Source organism: Canis lupus, chromosome 20, assembly GCF_003254725.2.
Source record: "Canis lupus dingo isolate Sandy chromosome 20, ASM325472v2, whole genome shotgun sequence".
Lineage (NCBI taxonomy): Eukaryota > Metazoa > Chordata > Mammalia > Carnivora > Canidae > Canis > Canis lupus.
The window spans coordinates 18792872-18817467 of NC_064262.1; the positions used below are offsets into that span (position 1 = coordinate 18792872).

The 24596-nt window shown below is 44.4% G+C and overlaps 1 protein-coding gene and 1 long non-coding RNA gene across 2 annotated transcripts in view; one reads left to right on the forward strand and one right to left on the reverse strand.

Annotated features, from left to right (window-relative positions):
• Positions 1-282: 282 nt before the first annotated feature.
• Positions 283-16032, reverse strand: LOC112662947 (uncharacterized). The gene is made up of 4 exons (XR_003138972.3): positions 15541-16032; positions 10243-10347; positions 5163-5284; positions 283-610 (listed from the first exon to the last, which is right to left on the reverse strand). It is a non-coding gene; the product is annotated as an uncharacterized LOC112662947 (long non-coding RNA).
• Positions 16033-20175: 4143 nt separating this feature from the next.
• Positions 20176-24596, forward strand: part of PDZRN3 (PDZ domain containing ring finger 3) — a 237461-nt gene continuing 233040 nt past the window's right edge. The window contains exon 1 of the mRNA XM_025451603.3: positions 20176-20995. Within this exon, the coding sequence (XP_025307388.3) occupies positions 20273-20995 (723 nt within the window). The 5' untranslated portion in view covers positions 20176-20272. The remainder of the gene's footprint in view (positions 20996-24596) is intronic.

Below are 24596 nucleotides of genomic sequence, written 5' to 3' on the forward strand. Positions count from 1 at the left end.
TGAGGGAGAGGGAGGAAGCGTTGCTGTCTCTAGTTTCTGGCTTGACCAGCTGAATAGATAATATGGTCTTAACTGACATGAGGGTGATCAAGAAAAGAGTCTGTTTGGGAGGAGCATTCAATTTTAGAAATGAACAGTGAGATGTTTCTGAGTAATCTGGCAAGTTACCTCCAGGAAATAATGTGGGTAGTGAGGAGCACCCAGCAGAAACTGGACAGCATTGTACATAAGATATTTCAAGTCCTATGAGGGAATGCAATAAAGAAAGACTAAAGAAAGGAGCCCCATGAATCTTAGCCACTTTATTACTTAAAACTTCAGAGCTCACATGTTGCAAATCATTGGGTATAGTCACATTGGCCTTACTTAAATTGCTTTAACTCTTCTGGTCACCCATAACTTAGTTACAACTCTTCCAGGTCAACTTATATTAAGCAAAAAGGAATTATTGCTTCAAACATGCCAAGAATCAATATGTTTTTAGGCAGAGATGGATCCAGGAGGTCATATGCATCACCAGGACACAGTCACACATTATTTCTTAGATCACTTTTCCTCCATGTTGGCTTCATTCCAGGCCAGGTCTCTCTCCTTGGTGCCCAACATTCTTCTGTAAGTAAACACAATGTTAAAGAGAGTGTATCCATTGCAATAATCCCAGAAAAATAAATGGATTTCTTCTGACTGCTACTTCAATGTCCTAGTCTATTTGGGCTACTACAACAAATACCACAGACTGGGTGATCTCACATTTCTGGAGATGGGGAAGTCCAAGACCATGGCACTGGCAGATTTGGTATCTGAGCAGGGCCCACTTCCTGGATGAAGGTCCTTTTGCTATCACTTCATATGGTGGAAGGGGCAAGGGAGCACTGGGGGGCCTCTTTTATAATGGCACTAATCCCGCTCATAAGGACTCTGCCCTTATGACCTAATTAATTCCCAATCACCCTATGTCCTAATACTATCACATATATGAACTTCTGTGGGGGGTACACAAACATTCAGTCTATGGCACTTGGATCATGTGTCTATCGTATGCCAGTCACTATGCCCAGAATATGCTGATGGCCAGGCTGGCTCCCATGCCCATCCCTAAATCCAAGAGATGTGCATTACACCTTGCCCTGAAAACAGGGGCTATACAATACCTCAGAGGAAAAAATCAGAGTGCTACTTTCAGAAGAGGATGTCAGTGCTGGACCAGGAAACGCAATAGCCATGCTTAGGGATGGTTTCTGTCTCCCAAATACACTAACTACATATAAACATCTGGTATTTCCATTTATCCCACCAGACAATCAACCAGAAAGTTGACTTTAGTGGGTGGCCATATGTACCAAACTCTAAAGGCAGTTGTGGGTAGGGGTGAGGATGGGCCATGGAAGGAGGACCCCAAAATTAAGAGGTCAAATTCCTACCCTCCTAAGTAAGGATATAAGTGTGTAGATGTAGGGGAAGTCAGAAACATGAGGGTGGCTGTTTATGAAAATGATCAGTTTTAGGATTCTAAAAGGAACAGGGTGACATGACGCTGTGTAAGGTCACCTTTACAGCTTTCCCTTGCCCCCAAGGACAATGGTTGAGATTTCTGTCAGGGTCAAGGACAAGAAACTTTTAAATCTAAATATCATAAGGGATAAGTTCACAAGTCAAAGGTTACAGACCCATTTCTGAGCTTAGCAGGAAATGGTGTGGAGTTAGGTGAAATATCCAAAGCTCTAAAAAATGGAGCCTGCCCCCAGCATCTGTGTGAGTGTGACAGCTTGGAAACCACAATTGTGGCAATAAGTCTTAACCATCCTCTCTATGTTCCTATTCAAAAGCGCTAAATCAAACCCAGGTCCAGACTGCAGCTCGCAAGTGGCACACACAGAGTAATTAGGCTTGTGTACTAGCTATTGTCTCTGTTCTGAGCCTGTTGTACAAAAGCACAAAGCCAGAACCACGGGGGGTTGTAACTGGGTGCCAGATTGGCATTTTAATTCCATGCACTCTCCCTTTCTCCATGAAAGCACAAAGTACAGGGCAGAGAGAAAGGCAGAGAGTTTGTTTCCAGGTGTCGGGGAATAGTCCACAGGCACCAACTTCAGCGAAGATGGTTCTTCATCTCATGCTTTCAGGATCTGGCATATCAAATAAGAATTCCCAAACCTTGAAAATGTCAGAGCTTACGAGTGGTAAATAAGTAAGTTAATTTTAAGGTTAAAAGCAGTTTTTACACTTGTTTCCCAAGAAAAAGACTTCATCCGTGCTTGGTTTCCTGCATGGAGGTTGGAGGCAATATGCAGAGGAGGAAAGCCCAGAGGCTGGGAGAGGAGGCTTCAGAGAGGAGGCTGCAGCTCCTTGCATGTAACCTTGGAGAAGTCACTTAATTACTCTGCATTTCAAACCACCTGGAAAATTCATAAAAGACAAGCTGGCTCAGAAAGCCAGACACTCAACTGAATAAAGTGTGACTGAAGAAAATGAGAGAAACAATTCCAGGCCAAAGGAAAAAGAGGTTAATGATTTTTTTTTTTTACAGTAAATACTTCATTCTCTTCTCCTGTTATGAATTTGAAATTTATAAGTGTCAGAACACCTTTCAGAGTTTGAAATATTATTAGCATCGTCTGGTATCCTTTCACATTTTCCCTGTTGTACTGTGTTTGCTTTGTTTGAAGGGAAGAGGATAGGGGATAAATGGTTTTAAATAATTGCCATGTTGGGCAGCCCAGGTGGCTCAGCGGGTTAGCACAGTCTTCAGCCCAGGACCTGGTCCTGGAGACCTGGGATTGAGTCCCATGTTGGGCTCCCTGAATGGAGCCTGTTTCTCCCTCTGCCTGAGTCTCTGCCTCTCTCTCTCTCTCTCTCTCTCTCTTTCTCATGAATGAATATAAATAAATAAATAAATAAATAAATAAATAAATAAATAAATAAATAAGTAATAAGTAAATATAATTGCCACGTCTAATAAGTCATGTTTGAATGAGTTTTATCTCCAATTTATGGAGATGTTTATTTTATGGAGCTGTGATTCTTTTTCCATTGACCCACGTTACCGGGGGTCTTTTTTTTTTTTTTTTTTTTTAATCTCATTAGACCAGCAACGGGCCATTTTTGTTTTTTAAAGCAAAGAAAGAAGTTGTGTGAGTTCAGATAGTATGATGGCTGTAAGGAAGGAGACCTAAAAGTTCTGAGGGCATATTCATGATACAAGTTTATTTCTTACTTAAAGAAGTGTCCTGAGGGAGTGTTGCTGGTCAGCCTCCCTTGCTTCCACATGGTGATGGTGATGGAGAGACCCAGATCCCTTCCATCTTCAAGTTCAGCCCTCCTTCAGGGTTGGTTGCCTTGTTATTCCAGCTAGCAGGGTCGGGGGTAGGAGGTGAGGAGAACATGGAGGAGTCATGCCTGCATCTTAAAAATGTTGGCTCTAAAGTGACACAGGCCACTTCCACTCACACTCCAATGGTGAATGTGATTGACACAATACATCTCAATGCAAGGGCTATTGGAAGTGTTGTCCCTGGCTGGGCAGCCGTGTTCAAGCCATATTGTCATGGCATAGATGGGTAGAATGGATTTGTGGGGCGGGGTAGGGGAGTGCTAGCATCAGCTATCTCAGGATTCTTCAGCCTTCCTACAGTGTGGAATCCCTGGGACCCTGCTCTATAGCACAGTGAGTTTAGAGTCTGACATCAAGCACCCAGAAGTTTGAAATTCCTCTTTGTCACCCACGGGTCCACAGGAAGTCTTGGGCAAATCTGGGCCTCTGTTTCCTCATCTATTAACTGGAGGAAATAGTATCTAGCCCATCAGAGTCGTTTTGAGGGTAAATAAAGTAATTCATACATTCTTTGCTAAACTTTTGTCATAGAGTTAAGTGCAAAGTAAATGGAAGCTATCATTATCATGACCCAACTAAGGATAAAATTCCTGGATGCTTAGTTGTGCATAGTTTGATAACTTACATCTTGAGATATTGTGACACTTTGTTCTTATTCCCATCTTCCCAACACATCCTCACCCTGATGTGACTCACAATTTGTCCCACCTTCTCCTATTCCAAGGTTTTTCTTAACCTTTATGTGTACCTTCCATCCAATATCCATGACCCTACACAAGAGGAGAGGAGAGGGGAGAGAGAAGAGCAGGCCTAAAGATTTCTTGAGTAAGATATAAAAGTTCTGGTGCTGAGGGGAAGTGGTATGCAGGTGGTATTTTTGTGTGCATATTAGCATGGGCATGAGCTTGCATGCATGTGCTTGTGGATGCAGGCATGCACACAGTGAAGCATGGGAGAAGTGCAAGTGTCAAGATGTGAGAGTACTGTTCACCCCATGCCCTCCTAGAAAGATACACTGTCTCTTACAATGTCTGCCTGGGGCTCCCTCAAATGTTTAGATCAAGGTAAAGTGGTGAAGTTCCATATGGTCTAGTTAGCAGGGCATAATCACTGGTCTGCCTCATATGCCAGCTGGTCATCTTGAGAAGGCCTAATGATCTGTCTCAGGAATTCTAGGAAAGACTAAATGAATGGATCATAGAAATTTAGATAATATTTATTGAATACCTGCTGTGTCCAGGGCACTGTGTTCCTCGGTACAGCACATCTTTAGGTAAGCAACACTAGACCCATTTAAAAGCTGAGGAAACCAAGGCTCAGAGATTATATGACTCTTCACAGACATCCTGGCATCCTAGTTACTGGTGGAACTAAGTCTTATAACCAGATCTGTTGCAAAAGACTTTCTTTTGGTATGGTGGTCAAATATCTTTTGCAATCATTATACATACATGTGCACACAGCTAGTGTGTATCCTACTAAGAGAGGATGAAGAATGTGCCTTTATTTCAAACAGTATATGGGTCCACTTACAGAATGCTAAGGATCTTGAGAAAAAGATTGGAAGGTGCTTTGAAGGTGCAGGATTCTAAAGAGTGGGATTGAGAGTGAAGACAAACTATCTGAAGAGAGAGAGAAATACAAAGGAATTAAGTAGACCACACACATCTCTCTTAATGGCTTGTGCTAAGGAAGCATCTAGGTCTATCTGAATGTTTAGCCTCTTAGCTCGGACAGTTGGAAGGTCTGGAGAGTGTGTGAGGGGGCGGGGGGCACCTATTTCTCTGCATTTGAATTTAAGATGTGACTGTAGGGATTATCTTTAACTTACCTTAAAAGAGTATAGTGCAGGGTTAATAAATCATATCACATACAACTTCGCAGGCCGAAAAGTACAGGGTTAATATGAAGCGATTTCAAAACCAAAGGCAAAGTACAAATCCATATGTTGCTCTGAAATACAGAAACGGACTAACTTTAGCAGATGTTTTGGCTGCTATGGAAGGAAGGCAGGTCCCTTGGTTTATGGGAATTCCGGAGCTGGGAAGTAAGGAGAGCCCATTTCTCCCTGGCTGCTTCTTGCTTATTCTATATAACCAGCAGTATGAACCCAGCTCCCCAAGTCAGGACCATGGCAAGACTCATGTTTGCCTCCTCTACCAATTTTAGTTCCTTGCTTTCCCTGCAAAATTTCAATGTCCTGTGAGAAAGTCATTCAACAATCACTTATTTATTATCTGTGTCTGTGAATGGTAAATAGTATATCAATAATTGCTGCCTAAGAAAACTACAGGTGACTACCGGACTATTATTTCCTGGGCGGATCAGTGGAGGGTCCTGAGGAAGGGATGTTGAAGCTGACACAAAGTAAAGTAGGAGATGACTATGTGAGGAGTGAGGAAGAACATTTCTGCTAGAGAGGACAGTGAGAGTTCCTAGTGGTTCCTAGTTCTGGAAGGCTTAAGGAGAGGGAGATGCTTGGCATAGCTGATTAAGTTGCTCTACTACAGGGCTTCTCAACCAGGAGTAATTCTATCCCCCAACAGATATTTGGCAATGTCTGGAGATAGTTATAATTGCACTTGGGGAGTGAATGCTACCGGCATCTAGTGGGTAGATGCCAGGAATGATACTTAACACCCTACGATGCCCAACGCAGCATCCTAAAACAAAGAGTTGTCCTACCCAAAATGTCAATAATGCTCAGACTGAAGGACTCTTTCAACAGAAGACCCTAATACAAAGGTTTAAACAAGGCAGATTTTTTTTTTATATTTATTGTCCAGATGCACTGATTCAGCTGATGTGACTGGCTCTATAAATGCCATGAACCTAGGCCCCTTCAATCTTGTTGCTCTGTTTCCCCCGACGGTACAAGTTGGCAAAGTTCTCTGTAAAGGATCAGACTGGCAGCATTTTGCAGGTCATATGGTCTCTGTCCCAACTTCTCAACTCTGACATTGCAGTATGAAAGCAGCCACAGACGATGCCTAAATCAATTGATGTGGCTGTGTTCCAATCAAACTTTGTTGACATAATCTTGATAGGCTGGGTTTGGCCTGTGGGATATACTTTAGATCCTCTCTTGGTCCTATGTGCTTAGCCTGCATGCCAACCAGTAGGAGGAGAAAGCACAGATAGGGAGAGCAGGCTCATTTCCTTTTGAGGGACAACATCACTTCTTCTCATGTTCTACTGTCAAGAACTCAGAAAGACTAGAAATGTAGTTTTTGGCTGGGGAATCATGGGCTCTGGGGAAACTCAGCTTTTATTTTGTTTTGGTTTTTTTAAACACAAGGGAGAATGGAAACTGAGGGACAATTGGCAATGTCTTCAATTGCTGAAATACAGAACTAAGAGAGAAGCACAAAATGAGGCTGGCAAGAGAGGCGGGATGAGATCATGCCCAGCCTGAGAAGCGAAGTGTAGGATTACAATTCTTCTCTTAAAAGACACGGGAAACCGTTGAATGGTTATAAGCAGCGGTGGTTCAGAACCATTTTTCCATTTTAAAAAGAGCACTCTGGCAGCAATGTGGAAATGGAAAGGGGCATGGCAGGATGTAGAGATACAACTTTGGAAAATATCGCCGTCATCCAGGTAGAGGAGATGGTGGCTCGGATGAGAGTGGTGGCAAAGACGAAGTAAATGGATGGGAAAGAGATTCAGAGGGGAGAATCTATAGCTCCCTGCAGATCAAACCCTCTTTATAAAATTAAGAAAAAAAGCAGTTTATTACTTTTTTAAAGATTTTATTTCTTTGAGAGAGAAAGAAGGTGCAAGCACAGAGGGAGAAGGAGAGACCGACTCCCCGCTGAGTAGAGAGACCAATGCGGGACCCCCAGATCATGACCTGAGCCAAAGGCAGATGCTTAACCAACTGAGCCACCCAGGCATCCTGAATATTTCTTTTTTAAAAAATGAAAAGCAAACTTGATCACCATGTTACATCTGATCGAGACACAGCCAGTCCATGTCTGCTACTTTCTTCTTTTTCTTCCAGGACTCAAATACCCATTGTTGAATATCTTCTCCGGGGAAAAGCCATCCCGGTTCTCCCAAGCTTGAGCCTCTGGGCTGCAATGACTCAGACTGTGGACACAGAGTTCACAAATCCCAATTGTAATGAGTGGGCAACCCCAGCGCTTTACATAAGCAAAGAGAGGAAGCGGCGTGTGTTTTGAGACTGACTGGCACCAAAGGAGACAAAAGCCTACAGTATAATTATGCCAAGCATATAATATGATGCAATCGGTTACTGTCTCCAATATGCCCCACAGTGCAGCACAAGGACTTTGAATAGTAGAATGCTCCAGAACTGTGTGTCTGTGCCATTGGAAGCCTGAGAAAGCTATGGCACCTTCTCTTCTGCCAGTCAACAGTGTCATGGGCATTTATTGAGCATCTACTGTATACTGGGGACTGTGCTCAATCTTGGGGATATAGAGGTGAGAACAAGATATGTCTGACCTTATGATTTCTTCAATTAAATAGCTCTTTAGTTTCTTCCTATAATCCCTGTAGACAAAAGATGAACAAATATGTCCCAGGTTTGTTTGAAATGGGTTCCCAGTAATGAGGGCATCTTCATAGGCAATCTCGGTTATAGGGCTCTGGCAAAGACCTGTTGGTTTTTACACTTAGCATGGTGGACACATTTATCCTTGAGAGACAGTGACCTCCAGTAATCCCCTTTCAAAGAATCACCTTTAATGACCGTTGGCACCATTTTTTTTCTAAAGAGAAAGGACCTCACATTCTTCTGCTGTTCATTTGTTTTTTTTTTTTTTTTTTTGGGTTGTTAAAATTGTTACGGGGACCAACTAATTCACAGAATAATAAATAACTCCAAGACAGAGATAACTCATACGTAGCTCTGATATGGCCTCTTTTTCCTCTAATCCCTTTCTGGTGAACTTATCAACAAACTGCTTTTGCATATTACACCATCTATCACTCTATATCCATAATCTGTATACATCAGGATCCTTGCATTCCAGGGATCTAGGGCAGAGAATCTGGGCCCAGTTTATAGGTGATAACTTTAGGAAGCCTGGGCAATACCAGTCCCCTAGAAGGCTTACCCTCCTTATGGTCATTAATTCAGTCTTAATGTCGTTTAGCTCAGTAGATGTCTGGACCTGTGCCAAGCACTTTTCATAAGCTTCCTCATTTAAATGGTATGCCACTTAATCTGCATCAACCCTGTGAAACAGGTGCTAATAACATCTCCCTTTCCCAGAGAAGAAACTGAGGTGACTGTATGACTCGCAAAGGTTATACAGTCAGTAAGTGGTAGAACAAAAATTTGAACATAGGTTTTTCTGACTCCTGCGTTTACAATGCTCCACTGTCCCCTTTGTTCAAAGTATCGACATTAACTGAACATCTATTTATTATAAAGTCCATATCAGTCTGTCTCACTCTGATGGTCCTAATGGGTTCCAGTTGAGTTGATGTTGTCTTGCCCCAATGGCAGTGCCTTTATATATGAGAATGGTTGGCAAATTAAGGCCTGTGGGAGAAAGCCATCCCTTTTGAAAATAGAGCTATATTGGAATAGAGCCACATCCATTCATTTACATATTTTCTATGGCTGTTTTTGTGCTACACGATTATAGTTGAATAGCTGTGACAGAGACGACATGGCCAGCAACGCCACAGATATTTACTAACTGGTTCTTTTACAGAGAAATCTTGCCAAGCCCCAATATGGAGCACAATCACATGTATTGTTCTTTTGATGAAATTCGTTCTAACGAGTAGAATGGTGTTATTTGCTGACTTAGGGTCGGTGTTGCTATTAAATTTATATGTATATATTATTTAATTCAGTACATTTTTATCAACTGCCACCAAACAAGAAGGTCAGAAGTCCATCTGTGGGGGATTTGGGCATGAAGAAGAAAATGTCCCATTCTCAATTAAAGTGTGAAATGTGGAACTTCTTGTGACTTTTCCCAAAAGGCACTCCTCTAAGTTTTTGCTACAACAATAGTCTTCCTCCCTTACGGGCAGTTTCGCTTTCTGTGGTTTCAGTTACTCAGGGTCAAGAGTGGGCATGGAAGCAGATGATCCTCCTTCTGACACATGGTCAGAAAGTCAGTAGTGGCCTGACCCTACGTCACAACGCCTACGCCATTCACCGCACTGCAACTCATCACACAGGCGTTTCATCGTCTCACATCATCACAAGAAAGGTGAGTATAAGAAGATACTTTGAGGGAGAGAGAGAGACCACATTCCCATAACTTTTATTACAATATATTGTTATAATTGTTCTATTTAATTATTAGTGTTAATCTCTATGCCTAATTTATAAATTAAATTTTATCATATGTCTGCATGCGTAGGAAAAAACATAGCTTATTTGGGTTTGCCACCACCCTTGGTTTCAGGCATCCCCTGCGGTTCTTGGAATGCACACCCCCACCCTTGGATAAGATGGGCTACTCTATATGGAGTTGTGTGTAATTCTTGGGCCATCATCCACAATTCCATTCATAAACTGGGTAGTTTCTGTCTTTGCTAGTCAATTACTGCCCTTCAGGAAACAACAGAAACAGAGCATGTATTACAAAAGCTCAAAATTCACTTTCACTTATCTCCTACCAGTTAAAGAACCATCAGCAACTTGGTAGTTCCTCAAGTATGGAGAACACCAGTACAAGTGAGCTCTCTGAGCTCTCCAACTGCAGCTTTATCTTCATCTTTAAGTTTACACAACCCATGGATAAATTATAAGTTACTGCAGAGATTCCCACCAATGACAAACTGACTCACTGTCCTCCAAGTTCTTTCATCTTTTTGGATTCAACTTCTAAGGCTCTGTGTATTCTGTTAAGATGGAGTGTGCTATTTGGCAAAATTACAGAGAGTATGCCAGCATTCGGACACATTTTCCATTTTACCTGTATAGAAAAATGTTACCATTGCTGAAGTTTTTTCCATGATTGCTTCTTGCCCCTGTAACAGGCAGCTCGTGGCCAGCTTTGTGAAATGTTTCATGTCTGTTCCTGTGCAGCCATGAAAATAGAATGAAAGGTTTAAGTGACTTTTGTTTGTTAAAATATAACAAACGATTATCCTAGAAACACCATACCATTGTAGGACTATTTTCAGTAATGTTTTGTTTTAGCTTTTTCATTGCCAAGTGCCCGGTTGATCTGGGTACCAAAACCACAGTTTCAGAACAAGGTTTCAAAGAATGGTAATGTCATATTTCTCTTGGTTGGCTGACATCTCAAAACTGTTCTGCCTGAAGCCCTCCCAGATGAAAAGATTATTCTTTTGTTCTAAAAACGATAAGGAGGGAAGGAAAGAAAAAAAAAAAACCCTAAATAATGAGCAGCTCTCTCTTTTGGGAAAGAGTTAGAGGGGAGAACCACTCTCTTTTTTTCATACAATCAAATAGTATTTACATGAAAAGCAATTGTGGTTCAACATTAGATGGGGGGAGGGTACATTCTGGAAATCACTAGTTTGAGAGTTGCAACTCTGTGTCTTTTGAGTGTAGTTAATGCTTAAGTGGTTATATTTTGCTGTAAAAAAGCCCCCATAGATGAAACAATGAGCACAACTCGGGCTATTTGAGGCCCAAGGTGACAAGAGAAAGTGATTTCATAGTGCAGGGTTTGCTTGTCAAATCAATCAGCAGTGGATGGGACATGAAATGGTTTATAATATTGCATCCCTGTGAAGTGAGCAGCATTAGAGTGGAGCCATCATACTTGCAAACAGAAAGTCATATCTTCCTCCCACCCCCAGCCTAAAATAATAACTTAGCACCTGTGTAAAGTCTTCAGGGGTTTCTACATATAAAAATTAGTTAATTAGCAATTATTACCGTATGTTAGGTGAGCACAGATTATTATTATCATAATTTTACAGACAGAGTAAATGAGAGTGATGGAGAAGGTGCCAAGAGAAAAATTACAATTAATGAGTTCCTAGATCACAGGCCTGACCTGCAAGGAGGTTAAAGAGCTCGCTTATTTTAAGGAACACATTATAAAGTGAAACTTAAATACTGGAAAAGCAGATTTTCCAAATTAAAAATGACCTATTTACCAGTACTGGGATTCTGTTTTTTATTTATGAATATTTCTTTTTATGATTTTTTTTTTACCTTCTCATATACCTGTGATGATTGAGCCATCTTATTTTTAACGGGGAGTCCATGTGATCAAAGGACCACATTCTCTTCTCCTTAGGAAAATCACATTCTCTTTATTGGGAATAATCAAGGGTCTCTGAGGTTTTAGAAACCTGGAAAATGTCTTTGGACTAATAAGTATTTGGGCAAGTCACATAGCCAATGACAACAATCATGTTTTGTGAGTGTCCAGTGTGAGCCAAACACTGTCCTAGGTCTTAGGGATATATAGCACTGACCAACATAACAGGAATCTTTTCAACTTTAAAGTTTAAATTTGACTTTAGAAACTGTAACTTCATGTGATTTAGCTGATGGGAGCAGGTCCATTGTTGCATGAAGTCATTCTGAATTTATTAAAAAGAATATTGCATGGTCTTATGTGTATTTGTATTCCTTTCATAGGTGATTGCTTCAAGGCAGGATATAACTGATAAGGATGAGGGAGCCTGACTGGCGTTTTTGAAATTTATTCCAAGACAAGGGGTATATATATTTCACAGGCAATGCTTCATCCCCCTCCACCACCACTACCCAGGATGAGTGATGACTTCTGTAATAAGGCAATAGTGGGCATATATTTTTTGCCATTCTGGCATCATTACCTCCCCTACCTTCATTTCTTGTAGTCTGGGTGAGGTTGTCCCCACTCCCTGGTTCAGGAATGGACAGATGAACCTAAGGCAGGCCAAGAATTATATCTTGGAAATGTATTGGAACTATTAGATAAAGAATGCTCTCTCTGCTGGAGTTGATAAGCTCATGACATGCAAACCTGGGCTTTAGGGGTTATGTGTCGGACATGTGAGGAGAGTCTGCTCGAGGAGGAAGCCAGTCCAGGGGAAAGCAGAGTAGATGCTTAATGCATTCATGTGAGCACCTGGGTTCAGGTACGCCCAAAGCCATTTTTACCTCCTGGACTTTTCATTGATATCGCCTTGTGTTTTTGTTTTTTGTTCTTTGTTTTTTAAATGCCTGAGTCAGTTTAAAGTGAGTTTCAGGAACTTGAAGGCAAAAAGAGTTCTAATGCAATTTATATCAATTTTTTAAAATATAGCTTTTGATGTGGATGAGAAAATAGATTTTATATAGATATAGATAATACTTTAATATAATTTTGAAAAAAGCTTATGTGTGTATATAAACACATGCAGAGTGCTCCTTGTGTATCTAGTATCCATCACTCTCTTCTTCCTTATTAACAGATCCTTATTGTTTTTGTTTTAACACAGCTTTATTGAATACTCAGTATATGAGATACACTTCACATACTGGGAAATTTACCCTTTTAAAGTGTACAATTCAGTGGCTTTTAATACATTCACAGTTATGTAACCATCTGTAATGATTAATTTTAGAACGTTTTCATCACCTCGAAAAGAAATCCCATATCCATCCCATCTCTCCACCTCTCAGCCTCTGAAAAGCACTAATCTAATTTGTGTCTCTATAAATTCTCTATAAATGGAATCACACAATATGTAGCCTTTTATGTTTGGCTTCTTTTACTTAGAATAATGTTTTCAGTGTCAACCCAAGTTATAGCATGAATCAGTACTTTGTTCCTTTTTATGGTGACTGATATTCTACTATGTGGATATATACCAATTTTGCTTACACATTCATCAACTGATGGATATTTGGGTTGTTTAAACTTTATGACTCTCATGAATAATGGTGCCATGAAAATTCATATGCAAGTTTATGGTTTCAGTTCTCTTGGTTATATACCTAGGAGTGGAACTGCTGGGTCATGTGGTCATACAACGTTTAGGATTCTGAGTAACTGCCAAACTACTTTCCAAAGTGGCTGTCCCATTTTACAAACCCACAGCAATGTACGAGGGTTCCAATTTATCCATATCTTTGTCTACACTTGTTACTGTCTTTTTGACATTAGCCATCCAAGTGGATGTGAAATGATATGTTGTGTTAAGATCCTATGATATATGCCAGGAACCAATGTACCCTCATAAAAGACTTTATTTGGGATGCCTGGGTGGCTCAGTGGTTGAGTGTCTGCCTTTGGCTCAGAGCGTGTCCCAGAGTCCCGGAATTGAGTCCCCCATAGGGCTCCCTGCATGGAGCTTGCTTCTCCCTCTGCCTATGTCTCTGTCTCTCTCTGTGTGTCTCTCAGGAATAAATAAATAAAAGTCTTTAAAAAAAAAAAAGACTTTATTTCACAAGTCGTCTTCTTTGCATGTAGGGATTGTCGCTGAGATGTAAGAGAAGGTACTCAGACAAGCTTCCCACAAATGTCCTAAAGAAGCCTAAATTTCCTTCATTTTCCTTCCTGGAGTGGTTGAGCTCTGCAATGGACATCCTGGTCCATGAAGTGAGCAGACACGCCAGCCCCATGATGGTAGACTAGGAATATTAAAGAATCCTAAATAAATCCTTCATGACTTGAAAGCCATGCTATCAGACTTGTGCTACTGACTATGGATCATACTTTTTTACTTGAGGGACAAAGAAGTTTCTCGCATGTAGACTTCATGGTTATTTCGATGTTCTATTTTCTTCAGCTAAGCTTAATCTTTTTTTCTCCTGTACATATGTATATATACATATATGTATTTATGCACATTTACATACACACATATACATGTATAGATTGAGTAGACACACACAAAACTTAACTCTTCTTCTACCTGAGAACATAGCTAGCCTATGTTTCCCAGAATCCCTTGGTATTAGTGTGGCCCTGTGACTGAATTATAGCTGGTAGGACGTGGGTGGAAGTAGGCAAGCCACTCCCTGTCCTATCTACAAACACCTTCCATGACCAATCTTCCCTTCTTCCCATTCACTGAATGGGGACAGGTCGGAGGAGAGGGCTTGAAGTAGGGCAAAGCCAGTAGATGGAAGGAGCCTGGACCCCGAATGACCACATGGAAATCGATACCAGGACAAGAGTAAGAAAAACATTCTTTAGTATTAGGTCTTAGAGAATTTGGAATTTCCTACCCAATTGAATTGCATATACATACACATCCACATTTATATAAAATCATAGAATTTACCTAAGGTTACTCAGTGAACCAGCGTTAACACTCAGCTGACATTTGGTCCAATCCTTTCTCTGCTGTATAGTCATTTAAATTCTTTGAGCTTTCATTTCCCCACTTTATAATGAGTACTTTGGACTGGATAAGATACCTGATACATTTGTTTTAGTATGAGAACTGTTGGTGATTTTATTCAGCTGGCAAACTTGGGGGCCCTATGATCTCTCTAAGGTAAGAGCTAAGTCCTTTGTCTTTTTTCATATGTCTGTTGTCCATGCTCTGTACGTGATAGTGGGTCAGTATTTGTGGGATAAAAAAGGAGCTCCCTTCTAGCTCCAAATGTCTACAATATTCTGAGTCTTTGGAATCACACTTGTCTCTCTCTCCCTCACACACACACTTTTTCTTTATAAAAACTCAATTCACAATCAGATAGTGACCTAACTCTTCCTATGAGACCTGGTGGTTCAAAATTCAGAATAGATTTTGTTGTGGAAACAATGTTCTAAATGATGATAGGCCACGGAAGACTCTTTAACCCACATTGTGATACAGATACCTCATACAGTAGCATCAACCTGTGCTTAGGATTTTTAGAAGCAGAAACTTAGAAAGATCAGTAAGAGGGAACAATTTGTTCAACACTTATTCAGTCTCCACTAAGTGTTAAACACACGGGAGGGAATGTGGACATGGTTGTCCAGCTCTAGAATAGAACAGGGGAGGGAGAGACTGGATATTGACCAAGCTGTGCCCCTCTGCTGCCTAAAACCTTTCCGGGCCACCCAGCACTCTCAGCATCATTTCAAACCTTTTAGTCTGTGTGCCCTGCCAGCCCTGGATGTTTGGTTATCTACTTCTTTACCCTTACCCTTACTTACTTGATTTTCTTCCCCTTTCTCACCCTGTTTTCAGTTCTAGGCAAGCTCCATCTAACTTAAATAAACCAACTGACTCCCTCTGGACCTCTGTACTTTCTGTTGTTTTTGCCTGGAATGGTCTCCTGCTCTTACTGGATCATTCTCATCCTTCAAGCAGCAACTCACATTTCCTCTCATCAGACTTCCCTATTTAGAAGGGGCTCCTTCAATTTCTCTCCAGCACATTAGGTTGTTGTACGGTCTTTATACTAGTGCTTCTCAAACTTTAAGTGTCTACATGCCACTTGGAGATACTGTTAAAATGCAGATTCTAATGCAGTGCATCCAGGATGAAGCCTGAGATTGTGTATTTCCAGCAAGCTTCCAGGTTATGCCCATGCCTTTGATCACACCTTGATCAGCACTGCTGTAGGGAACTTCCAACATCTCATTATGATGTCAGGATGGTATTGTTCATTGATACTTGCCTCTCTGCATCAAGAAGGCAACAGTGCCCATCTGGTTGACCCCTGTTGACAGCACCTTCCTAGCAGACTGTAGCTACTAATTAATTAACTGTTAGATAAATGAAGACATTTCAAATGTGATGAATGTTACATAAGTGAATGTACCTGGTGCCGTAGAAGCTAGACCCCCATTTATTTATTTTATTTTATTTATTTTTTAAGATTTATTTATTTATTTATTTATTTATTTATTTATTTATTTATTTATTTATTTATTTATGATAGACAGAGAGAGAGAGAGGCAGAGACACAGGAGGAGGGAGAAGCAGGCTCCATGCCGGGAGCCGGACGTGGGACTCGATCCCAGGACTCCAGGATCCCACCCCGGGCCACAGGCAGGCGCTAAACCGCTGAGCCACTCAGGGATCCCGCTAACCCCATTTAGAGAGACAAAGAAGGAGGCCTCACCACTGTGCAGAACCGGACTCTTGCACAAATTTGTAAGAAGACTGTTAGTAACTCCTCCTGTTCTCTGGCCAGTGCTCCCAGTGTGGTAGCTCATCCTGACTTACCCAAATTTTCAAAACTCCAGGATAAATTTAAAAAACTACCTAGTCTTCTCCCTACAAGGCCAAATGAAATTCCCAGGTCCCCCAGAGTGGCTGACATTGGCTATGATAGGAAGCAAGCAGTCTGCCTGAGATGTGTCACACATTTTTGCCTGTGACTAATACATCTCACTTTCTGGTAGTACTGCTACTTGGAAAAAAAATTTTTAATCAAACTGTATGATGCTATTTCAGCTACTAGAGTATAAATATTTAAGCACTGAGAAACTGCCAAAAAAAAAAAAAAGCAAAAAACTGACTTTTTTGCTTTCTCTAGTACTGAACCCACAAATTATTGAAAGCCTAGGGGAAGCTAAAGGTTCATGGGGGAAGGAGGAAGTGAGTAATGTTGGGGGCATGGAGTGATTTTCTACATCATTTGTAATAGTAATAACTCCTGAGAAGTTAGGGGTTCCTCAAGGGGCAGCATAATGCTCATAGAGGTTAATGTGAGGGTTCTGGAGTCCTTCTGTCTATATTCTTGACTGCTATTTTGAAAACTTTCAAAATCTCTGTAAACCTCAGTTTCTTCATCTGTAAACTGGAGCTAATGACCTATACTTTGGGATGTGCTGCGAGGATTAATGAGAAAAATGAAGGTCAAGTAGTGAGTACAATGTTTGGCATGGAGTACCAGTTCAAAAAAGGGCAGAAGTTATCATCTTCTGATTAAATGTGATAGAAAAGACAATAAGAACAAAATTTAAAACCAGAGTGATGGTGGACATAGCATTTCCATGAGGCTTGGGATCATTTTGGGTTGGAAAGTGCTGAATCAGACTGCAGAAGGAAGGAGAGATGGCAGAGATGGTGGGTGCCGCAAGAAGTGTTTGCAAAGTGAGCAGTCCACTGTTTCCAAGGAATCATCTGCTTATGAACAGTCTGCAGCTTCTGTGACTGTGGATGTGTCAGAAAAACTCATCCAGGTCAGAAAAACTAGCTCCTTTTCTCAGAGGGCCTGCCAGACCAGTGCCAAACATTCACCTTCCGACCACGTGTATTCGTGTTTATGAGTGTGCTGCCTCAACTTTGCAATTTAACACCCGTTTCTCACTGTGCTGCATTGACCAGGTCATTCTATGGCCAGCAGAGGACGTGGGCTGCTAGTGCTTGCCCGACTTCAGCAATTAATGAAAGGTCGCCCTAAACCAGTGGCTCTCAATCTAGGGCAATTTTGCCCCCAGAGGACATTGGCAATATCTGGTTGTCACAACTGGGGGGTGAAGGTGGGGCTGCCACTGGCATCTAGTGGACAGTAACCAGAGATGCTGAACATCCTACCATGCACAGAAAAGAATTACTTGACTATCAGCAGTGCTGAAGTTGAGAGACCTTGCCCTAAATTGTCTATTTTTTTTTTTTTAAACCTTTTTGGTTCTCAGTCTCCCTGTTGAATTAAGCCACTAAATAATACACATGGTCTGACAACTCTGACATTCTAGGAAGGCTTTTTTTTTTTTTTTTTTTTTTTTTTAGGACCTCCAAAATTTTTTATTCTAAAATTAACCAGAGGAGTGGCTCAGACAGACTGCTTTTGCCTAAAGAGGCCAATTCCCATTACATTATAGATTCTCTGTGGTCTCCACTGTAGCATTTCATCAACCACCTCTAGGTCTGTTGGGGGGTGGGGTGGGGAGTGGTGGTGGGTGGCTCCTAAAATAAGCTGACACTCAAAGCAAGCACTCATTTCCCATTTATGGTGTATGATGAGCTTTTCCTGTTTCTCAAAACCAGTTTGGTTTGAAGATTATCCCCCTGTTGACACTAGCCCACCCTGTGAAACTGACAAGCCCACACACCTTTGTTCAAAGAATGTGTTTCTTACTCATTATCTGAGAAACTGTGAGCCGCTTAATAAATATACTGATGGAGGATTCCTGGCACATGCTTATCTGAACAAAGGCCAATTATATTCCACCCCATGTACTATCAAAGAAATGCATTAATTGATTAAAGCAATGAAAAGAAAGCCTCTACCACAAATAGACAACAAATGCCACCAACACTGATTTAAGACCACTGTCCAGTGACCTCAATAATGCACTGAAAAATCTAGTCAGTGACAACTTTTTAAAGGTCAGTTCAAAACAAGTAATCCTGTGGACATCAAGGCAATCCTTTCACTCTGTGAAGCAGCTAAATAGTGAAGGTCACGGGGCTTTAGCCGCCAGATAAAGAAGACAAGTAAAAGCAATTAGACAAAATGGATGCTGTAATCCCACTTTCTAGACCTCAGAGCCACACTAAACACAGAGATCCAACTTTTCCACTTCACTATTCAGAAACTGGCAGCAGAATCCAAATGAGAGTTCCATAGTTTGATTTCTTTCTTGCCAGTGTTAACTGCATGGTTTTTTTTTTTCATTTTCATTTTTATTTTTTTAGCAATGTGTATGGCCTTGGGAGGAAAAAAAAAATCACCAAATCCATGGATGATGCTATGTATTTATAATCTAAACTGGAATCCCCATCTACTGTTCCAACACACAGGAGTATTTCTGAAAGCTACAAGGCTCACTACACTGCTTGAAAGTAGAAGTAGAAGGAAGAAGTTCAAAGTCTTGGATGGCCACTTTCCAAAGAAGTGGAGGTACACGGACCAGACACAACAGCCTTTTTTTTGGAAGCTCTTTTAACATGGAGAGTCTCAAGCTCCGCCTCAGACTACTGGATCAGAATCCACATCCCCATTAAAATTTGCGAAACACTGCTGTAGGAGGACCTTACTGGACAAAAAACATTTTTTTTCCCCTTCTCCCAGCCTGAGTTTCTCCGATTGGAAAATGGAACTATAACAAAGTATACACAAAGGGGAAAAAAAAAAAAAAACTGAAGGAGCACAGTTCACATGAGTGGGGGTGGGGGTGGGGGTGGGGGTGCGTTATGGGAGGATCTCTCTAAGATCTATACTTGGCGCGATTTTTAACCTTGTAGGGCCAGGGTGTTACTTCCTCTGTAAGGCAGTGAAATGATTTTCAAAAGGCGCTAACACTCTCTCGGAGCACTGTCCTTATGACTTTTAAAAGGGACCGATTTAGAAGCGCGGACGCTCCAGAGGTGTTCAGGGCAGCGGCCGGGGCCAGCGCTCCAGCCTCTCCCACCCGACAGCGGGCTCGGGGCCCTGGTCCCCGCCATCCACCCCTGCACATCTGCACCCCCAGTCCTGCAAACCTCGGGCCGCCCAGACCCTGGGGTCCGCCAGGCCTCCGGTCTGAACCGTAGTAGCTGGAGCGTTCCGCAGGCTCTGTAACTTTCCCTGAAATGAAATAAATAAAGACCGTAAGTGCGGACATAGCGGGCCTTCAAAAAATAGCTTTCCTTCTCCGCCCACAGCTAAGAAGAAGAGGGGGGGCGGGGGAGAGGACTAAAAGAGTCCGGATCTGCCCCGGAAGGGGCTCCAGGAGAACCCGTCTGGGCGACGGCGGCAGCCTCAGCTCCAAACCTGGAGCGCTCTGGGCCCGCGTCGGTATCCGACAGCGGAGAGTGCAAGAGCAGAGAGGAGTCCCCGGGGGGAAGGGCCCCGGCTGGCGTCCCGGGCGGGCCGGTGGGCTGGGCAGCCCCTGGGTCCCCCCATCCTCCCCCGCCTTCCTGGCCTCCTCCTTGCTGCAGGGCGTGGAGGCAGCCGAGGCGGGATGTGCGTGCGCGCGCGCTCGCGCATATACGGCCGGAGGAGTCCTGTTCCTCGGGCATTTTCCGAGGAAGTCTGGAGCAATTAGGCTCAGTCCGGGGAGAGCAAGCGAGCGAGCGGGCGGGCGGGCGGCGCAGCCGGCGTGTCTGGGCTGCCTCGCAGGGAGGGAGGGGCGGCCGGCCGCCCGGCGGCGACCCCGGGCCCCGGCCGCCACCATGGGCTTCGAGCTGGACCGCTTCGACGGCGACGTGGACCCGGACCTGAAGTGCGCGCTGTGCCACAAGGTCCTGGAGGACCCGCTGACCACGCCGTGCGGCCACGTCTTCTGCGCCGGCTGCGTGCTGCCCTGGGTGGTGCAGGAGGGCAGCTGCCCCGCGCGCTGCCGCGGCCGCCTGTCGGCCAAGGAGCTCAACCACGTCCTGCCGCTCAAGCGCCTCATCCTCAAGCTGGACATCAAGTGCGCGCACGCGGCGCGCGGCTGCGGCCGGGTGGTCAAGCTGCAGCAGCTGCCCGAGCACCTGGAGCGCTGCGACTTCGCGCCCGCGCGCTGCCGCCACGCGGGCTGCGGCCAGGTGCTGCTGCGGCGCGACGTGGAGGCGCACATGCGCGACGGGTGCGACGCGCGGCCCGTGGGCCGCTGCCAGGAGGGCTGCGGGCTGCCCCTGACGCACGGCGAGCAGCGCGCGGGCGGCCACTGCTGCGCGCGGGCCCTGCGGGCGCACAACGGGGCGCTGCAGGCCCGCCTGGGCGCGCTGCACAAGGCGCTCAAGAAGGAGGCGCTGCGCGCGGGCAAGCGCGAGAAGTCGCTGGTGGCGCAGCTGGCCGCGGCGCAGCTGGAGCTGCAGATGACCGCCCTGCGCTACCAGAAGAAGTTCACCGAGTACAGCGCGCGTCTCGACTCGCTCAGCCGCTGCGTGGCCGCGCCGCCCGGCGGCAAGGTAGGCGCCCGCCGCCGGCCCCGACCCCGACCCCCTGCCGCGCGCGCCCTGGGGAGGGGCCCCCTCCCGCCTCCCGCCTCCCGCCTCCTCTGGGCACCGGGATGCCTGGCACTTCCAGGAGCATCCCTGCCTCCTTCCTCCGCGGCTTAGCCAGCTGTTGCACCGTCGTTGAAGTAGCTTCAGCTGGGAAACCGTGGTCCGCGGAGGATTACGTGCCCAGGGGGACATGTAGCTGCAGCAGCTTCCGGGGCGTCTGGAAAGACCCAAAGGAGCCCACTGTCGGTGGGCGTAGAGCGGGAATGAGTGCAGCCTCCAGGTCAGAACTGTGTCCAGGGGCTGTGCGGCTCCCATCGGCTCCGTGATCTTGCGGGGAGGAGGAGGGGGAGAAGTTGCTTAATAACCCCCTTTTAGGGTCGGAAAGTTCCCTTCTACACGTGGCGCACAGGATGAGATGTTGACACGCGGGGTGAACTGTATCCGTGCATCCTTGGGAATTCCAGAAAGGGTAAACGAAACCACACAGTTCTGAGTAAGTTCAGAGGACAGGCCCCTGGAGTGAGTGAGAGCTGGATTCAGACGCGGGCTTGGCTGCCAGCTAGCTAGCTGGCTGGCTGACCTTGAGCAAGCTGCTTAGCCTCTCTAAAGTTAGAAACGGGGCCACAGAGATGTGACACAGGGGTAAAACACAGCCAGGCACCGGCTGTGGCGTTCATCCGGGGATTCCAGAAAAAAAAGGAAAAAAAAAAAAAAAAAGGAGGCGCCACCAAACATAATAGAGTAATGACTGAGAGTGAGTCCTCAGGAATTGGAACTGTCTCAGGATTTAGGCTTTTTGCTAGCCAGCCAGGTGGCTGTGTGGCTTAACCTCCAGGTGCCTCAGTTTTTCTGAATGTAAAATAGGTGGTTGTCAGCCTTCAGGGAGAGAATGTTTGAAAGACCTGGCACCGTGTTTGACAGAGAGCGAATGCTCCACAAATGTTGCCTGCAGTTATCTTTAACATCTCCCCCTGAGCCATCCCCTTGTGCTGGTAGTTGGTGTAATTACAATGGCCCCCGGTAGCGAAGGCTTTGCTCTAGGCCTTATGTTGAGTACTTCTCAGTTGTTCCCTTTTTAATCAAGAGAGGCAGGTGTGATGCTTCTCGTTTTGTAGATGAAGAAACCAAGCTCTAGGGAAGGTCAGTCGTGCCTGGTTCTGGGTAACAACAGCTTTTCAGTGCCAGAGTGAGCTCTCCTGTGCTGGTCTCTTCAGCACCAGGTCTTTTTTTTTCCTCAAGATTTTATTTATTTGAGGGAGAGAGAGCAAGCGATCGAGAGAACACAAGTGGGGAGGGGTAGAAGGAGAGGGAGAAGCAGACTTAGCAGGGAGCCTGACAAGGGGCTCCATCCCAGGACTTCAGGATGGTGACCTGAGCCCAAGGCAGACACTTAACTGACTGAGCCACTCAAGTGTCCCACCAGTCCCAGGTCTTAAGCATTACTGTGCTGCCTCAGTGTAACCACAAGTACCTTTTTTTTTTTTTTTTTGAGTGTTTATTGTGTGCCAGCAACTGTGAGAAGCACAGGCATTATCTGTTTAATCCTTTGAGAGGGAGGAGGCAGGCTCAGAGCAGTCCTAGAACTTGTCCAAAGCCATACTCCGTCAGTCAGAGAACGGAGTGGGGGATTCAGGTTCTACATCAGAGCTACCAACCTTGGGATACATTGACACTTAGACATTTTGCACCCCACCATTCTGTTATAGGAGGCTGTCCTCCGGATGGTAACATGTTTAGCAGCGTCTCTGGCTTCACCCAGTAGATACCATGGTGACTCCCATCCTGCCTTCCAAGATGTGACAACTAAGAATGTGTCCAAATATTATCAGGTGTTGTCTGGGGCTGGGGTGTGTGCTGCACAAAATCGCATGCTGAGAACCAGGGTTTTCCTGATTGCAAAGGCCCCACTTGGTACAAACACGGAGGGGCTTGGTGCCACTATGCGGTTGCCTATTCCATATGGCTGCAGTGGAGGAGAACATATATGCCTGAGGGGCTCCCCGGGACCTGTATCTGCTTTGCCTTTCACAGCCCTCTCCCAACCCCCTCTTCTCTACTAGCACACCAGGCCTGCAAGTTTTCTGTCTCCCCACTCCCCACCCCCTCATCCTGGCCCCCTGGCCTGTCAGCTGCAGTCTCAGCAGCTGGCCAGCTCTGGGTGAAGGGCAAATATTTACAACTTGGAGGCTCACCCAGGACCGCACAGGCTACAAAAGACTGGTGTGAGCCCGCGAGTCACCAAAACAGAGGGCAAAGCTTGGTCTTGTAGCAGGCGCCGGGTTTGGGGCAAAGGAGTTCCTGAGTTTCTCTTGTTTATGCTGTCATGTGGACTTCCTGCGTAGTTTTAAGTGATGCTTATTTATAAATAAGCCATTCACTACCCCAGAGTTTAGACATCATTCATTGTTAAGCTAGTTTATTATTTCTTCTTGCCTTTCTGTTTTCTTTCTGGAGTGTTTGGGTAAACCGTCTCTCAGAATCGAAAAATACGATACTTGAATCTGAACTGGGGATGTTTTTGAGGCTGTGTTGGGTGAACCAGTAGGATAATCAAGGGTATTAAGTTTAGGAACAAGATGTTGCTTTTTGAGCTTACAGAGCAAGTTCCCTTCTGGAGTTGGAGCCCTTCTTGGAATTTCGTGCGCCTCCATGCTAGCCTCAAGGACAGCCAAGAATGGCCTGGCCTGCAGGCTGCACAAGGTCCTTTCCCTGGCTTCAGACCCTGGCTGAGGCCTTGGGGAAGCTTGCACCTCTTAAAAGCCCCGCAGTTAACCCTCCATGGCCCTTGCTGAAAGCTTTTGCTGTTCCTACCTCAGCCAGAAAAACCTCTCCCACTGTGAGCAGTTTAAGAACTTGTTTATTTCATTGGCCGACTCTCTGCTCCTGCTGGGTACTGTTTATTCTCTTCCAAAAGGCAGAAGGATTTATATTGCTTGGAAACTCTCATGCACAACACTTTCTTTTTTTTTTTTTTTGGTAATAAGTCCTAATGTTTATCTCTGTAAGAAGCTGAAGTAGATAAGAAACACTCAAAAGATTTTCAATACCAGCCCTTCAAGGCCCAGACCTTGTTCCATGAAATGATCTGGCATTATTTAAATTATCTTAACTTTGAGGTTTTTGACACTAGCTGAGTATTGAGCGTTTGTCTGTGCTGTACCTACTTAGGCACCGTGTCTCCTGTTCTGTAGCGGGTACTGGGGGCTGTGCTTCTGAAACCTCCCTATGACCAGAATCACCTGGAGAACACAAGATTCCCAAGGCTTGCTCATAAAGGTGTCGATCCATTACAGCTGGTTTGGGGCCCGAGAGTCTGTGTTTCTCACAAGCTCCCAGGTGATGCTGGTCGACCTGTCATGCTGAGTAGCTGCTCAGCTGGATAGAGAGTTTGGATTCAGGTGTAGCCATAGACAACCATGTTTTGGTATCCTCCTAGCACAGACCAAGGTAAAGTTATAAAACCCAGCAGTTATGCAGTAGGTAACCACGGCCTGACAGGCATCTTTAATAGGAAGCCACATCTGAGCTACAGCCGACTTGGTGACAGTATGCTTAAGTTAGAGTT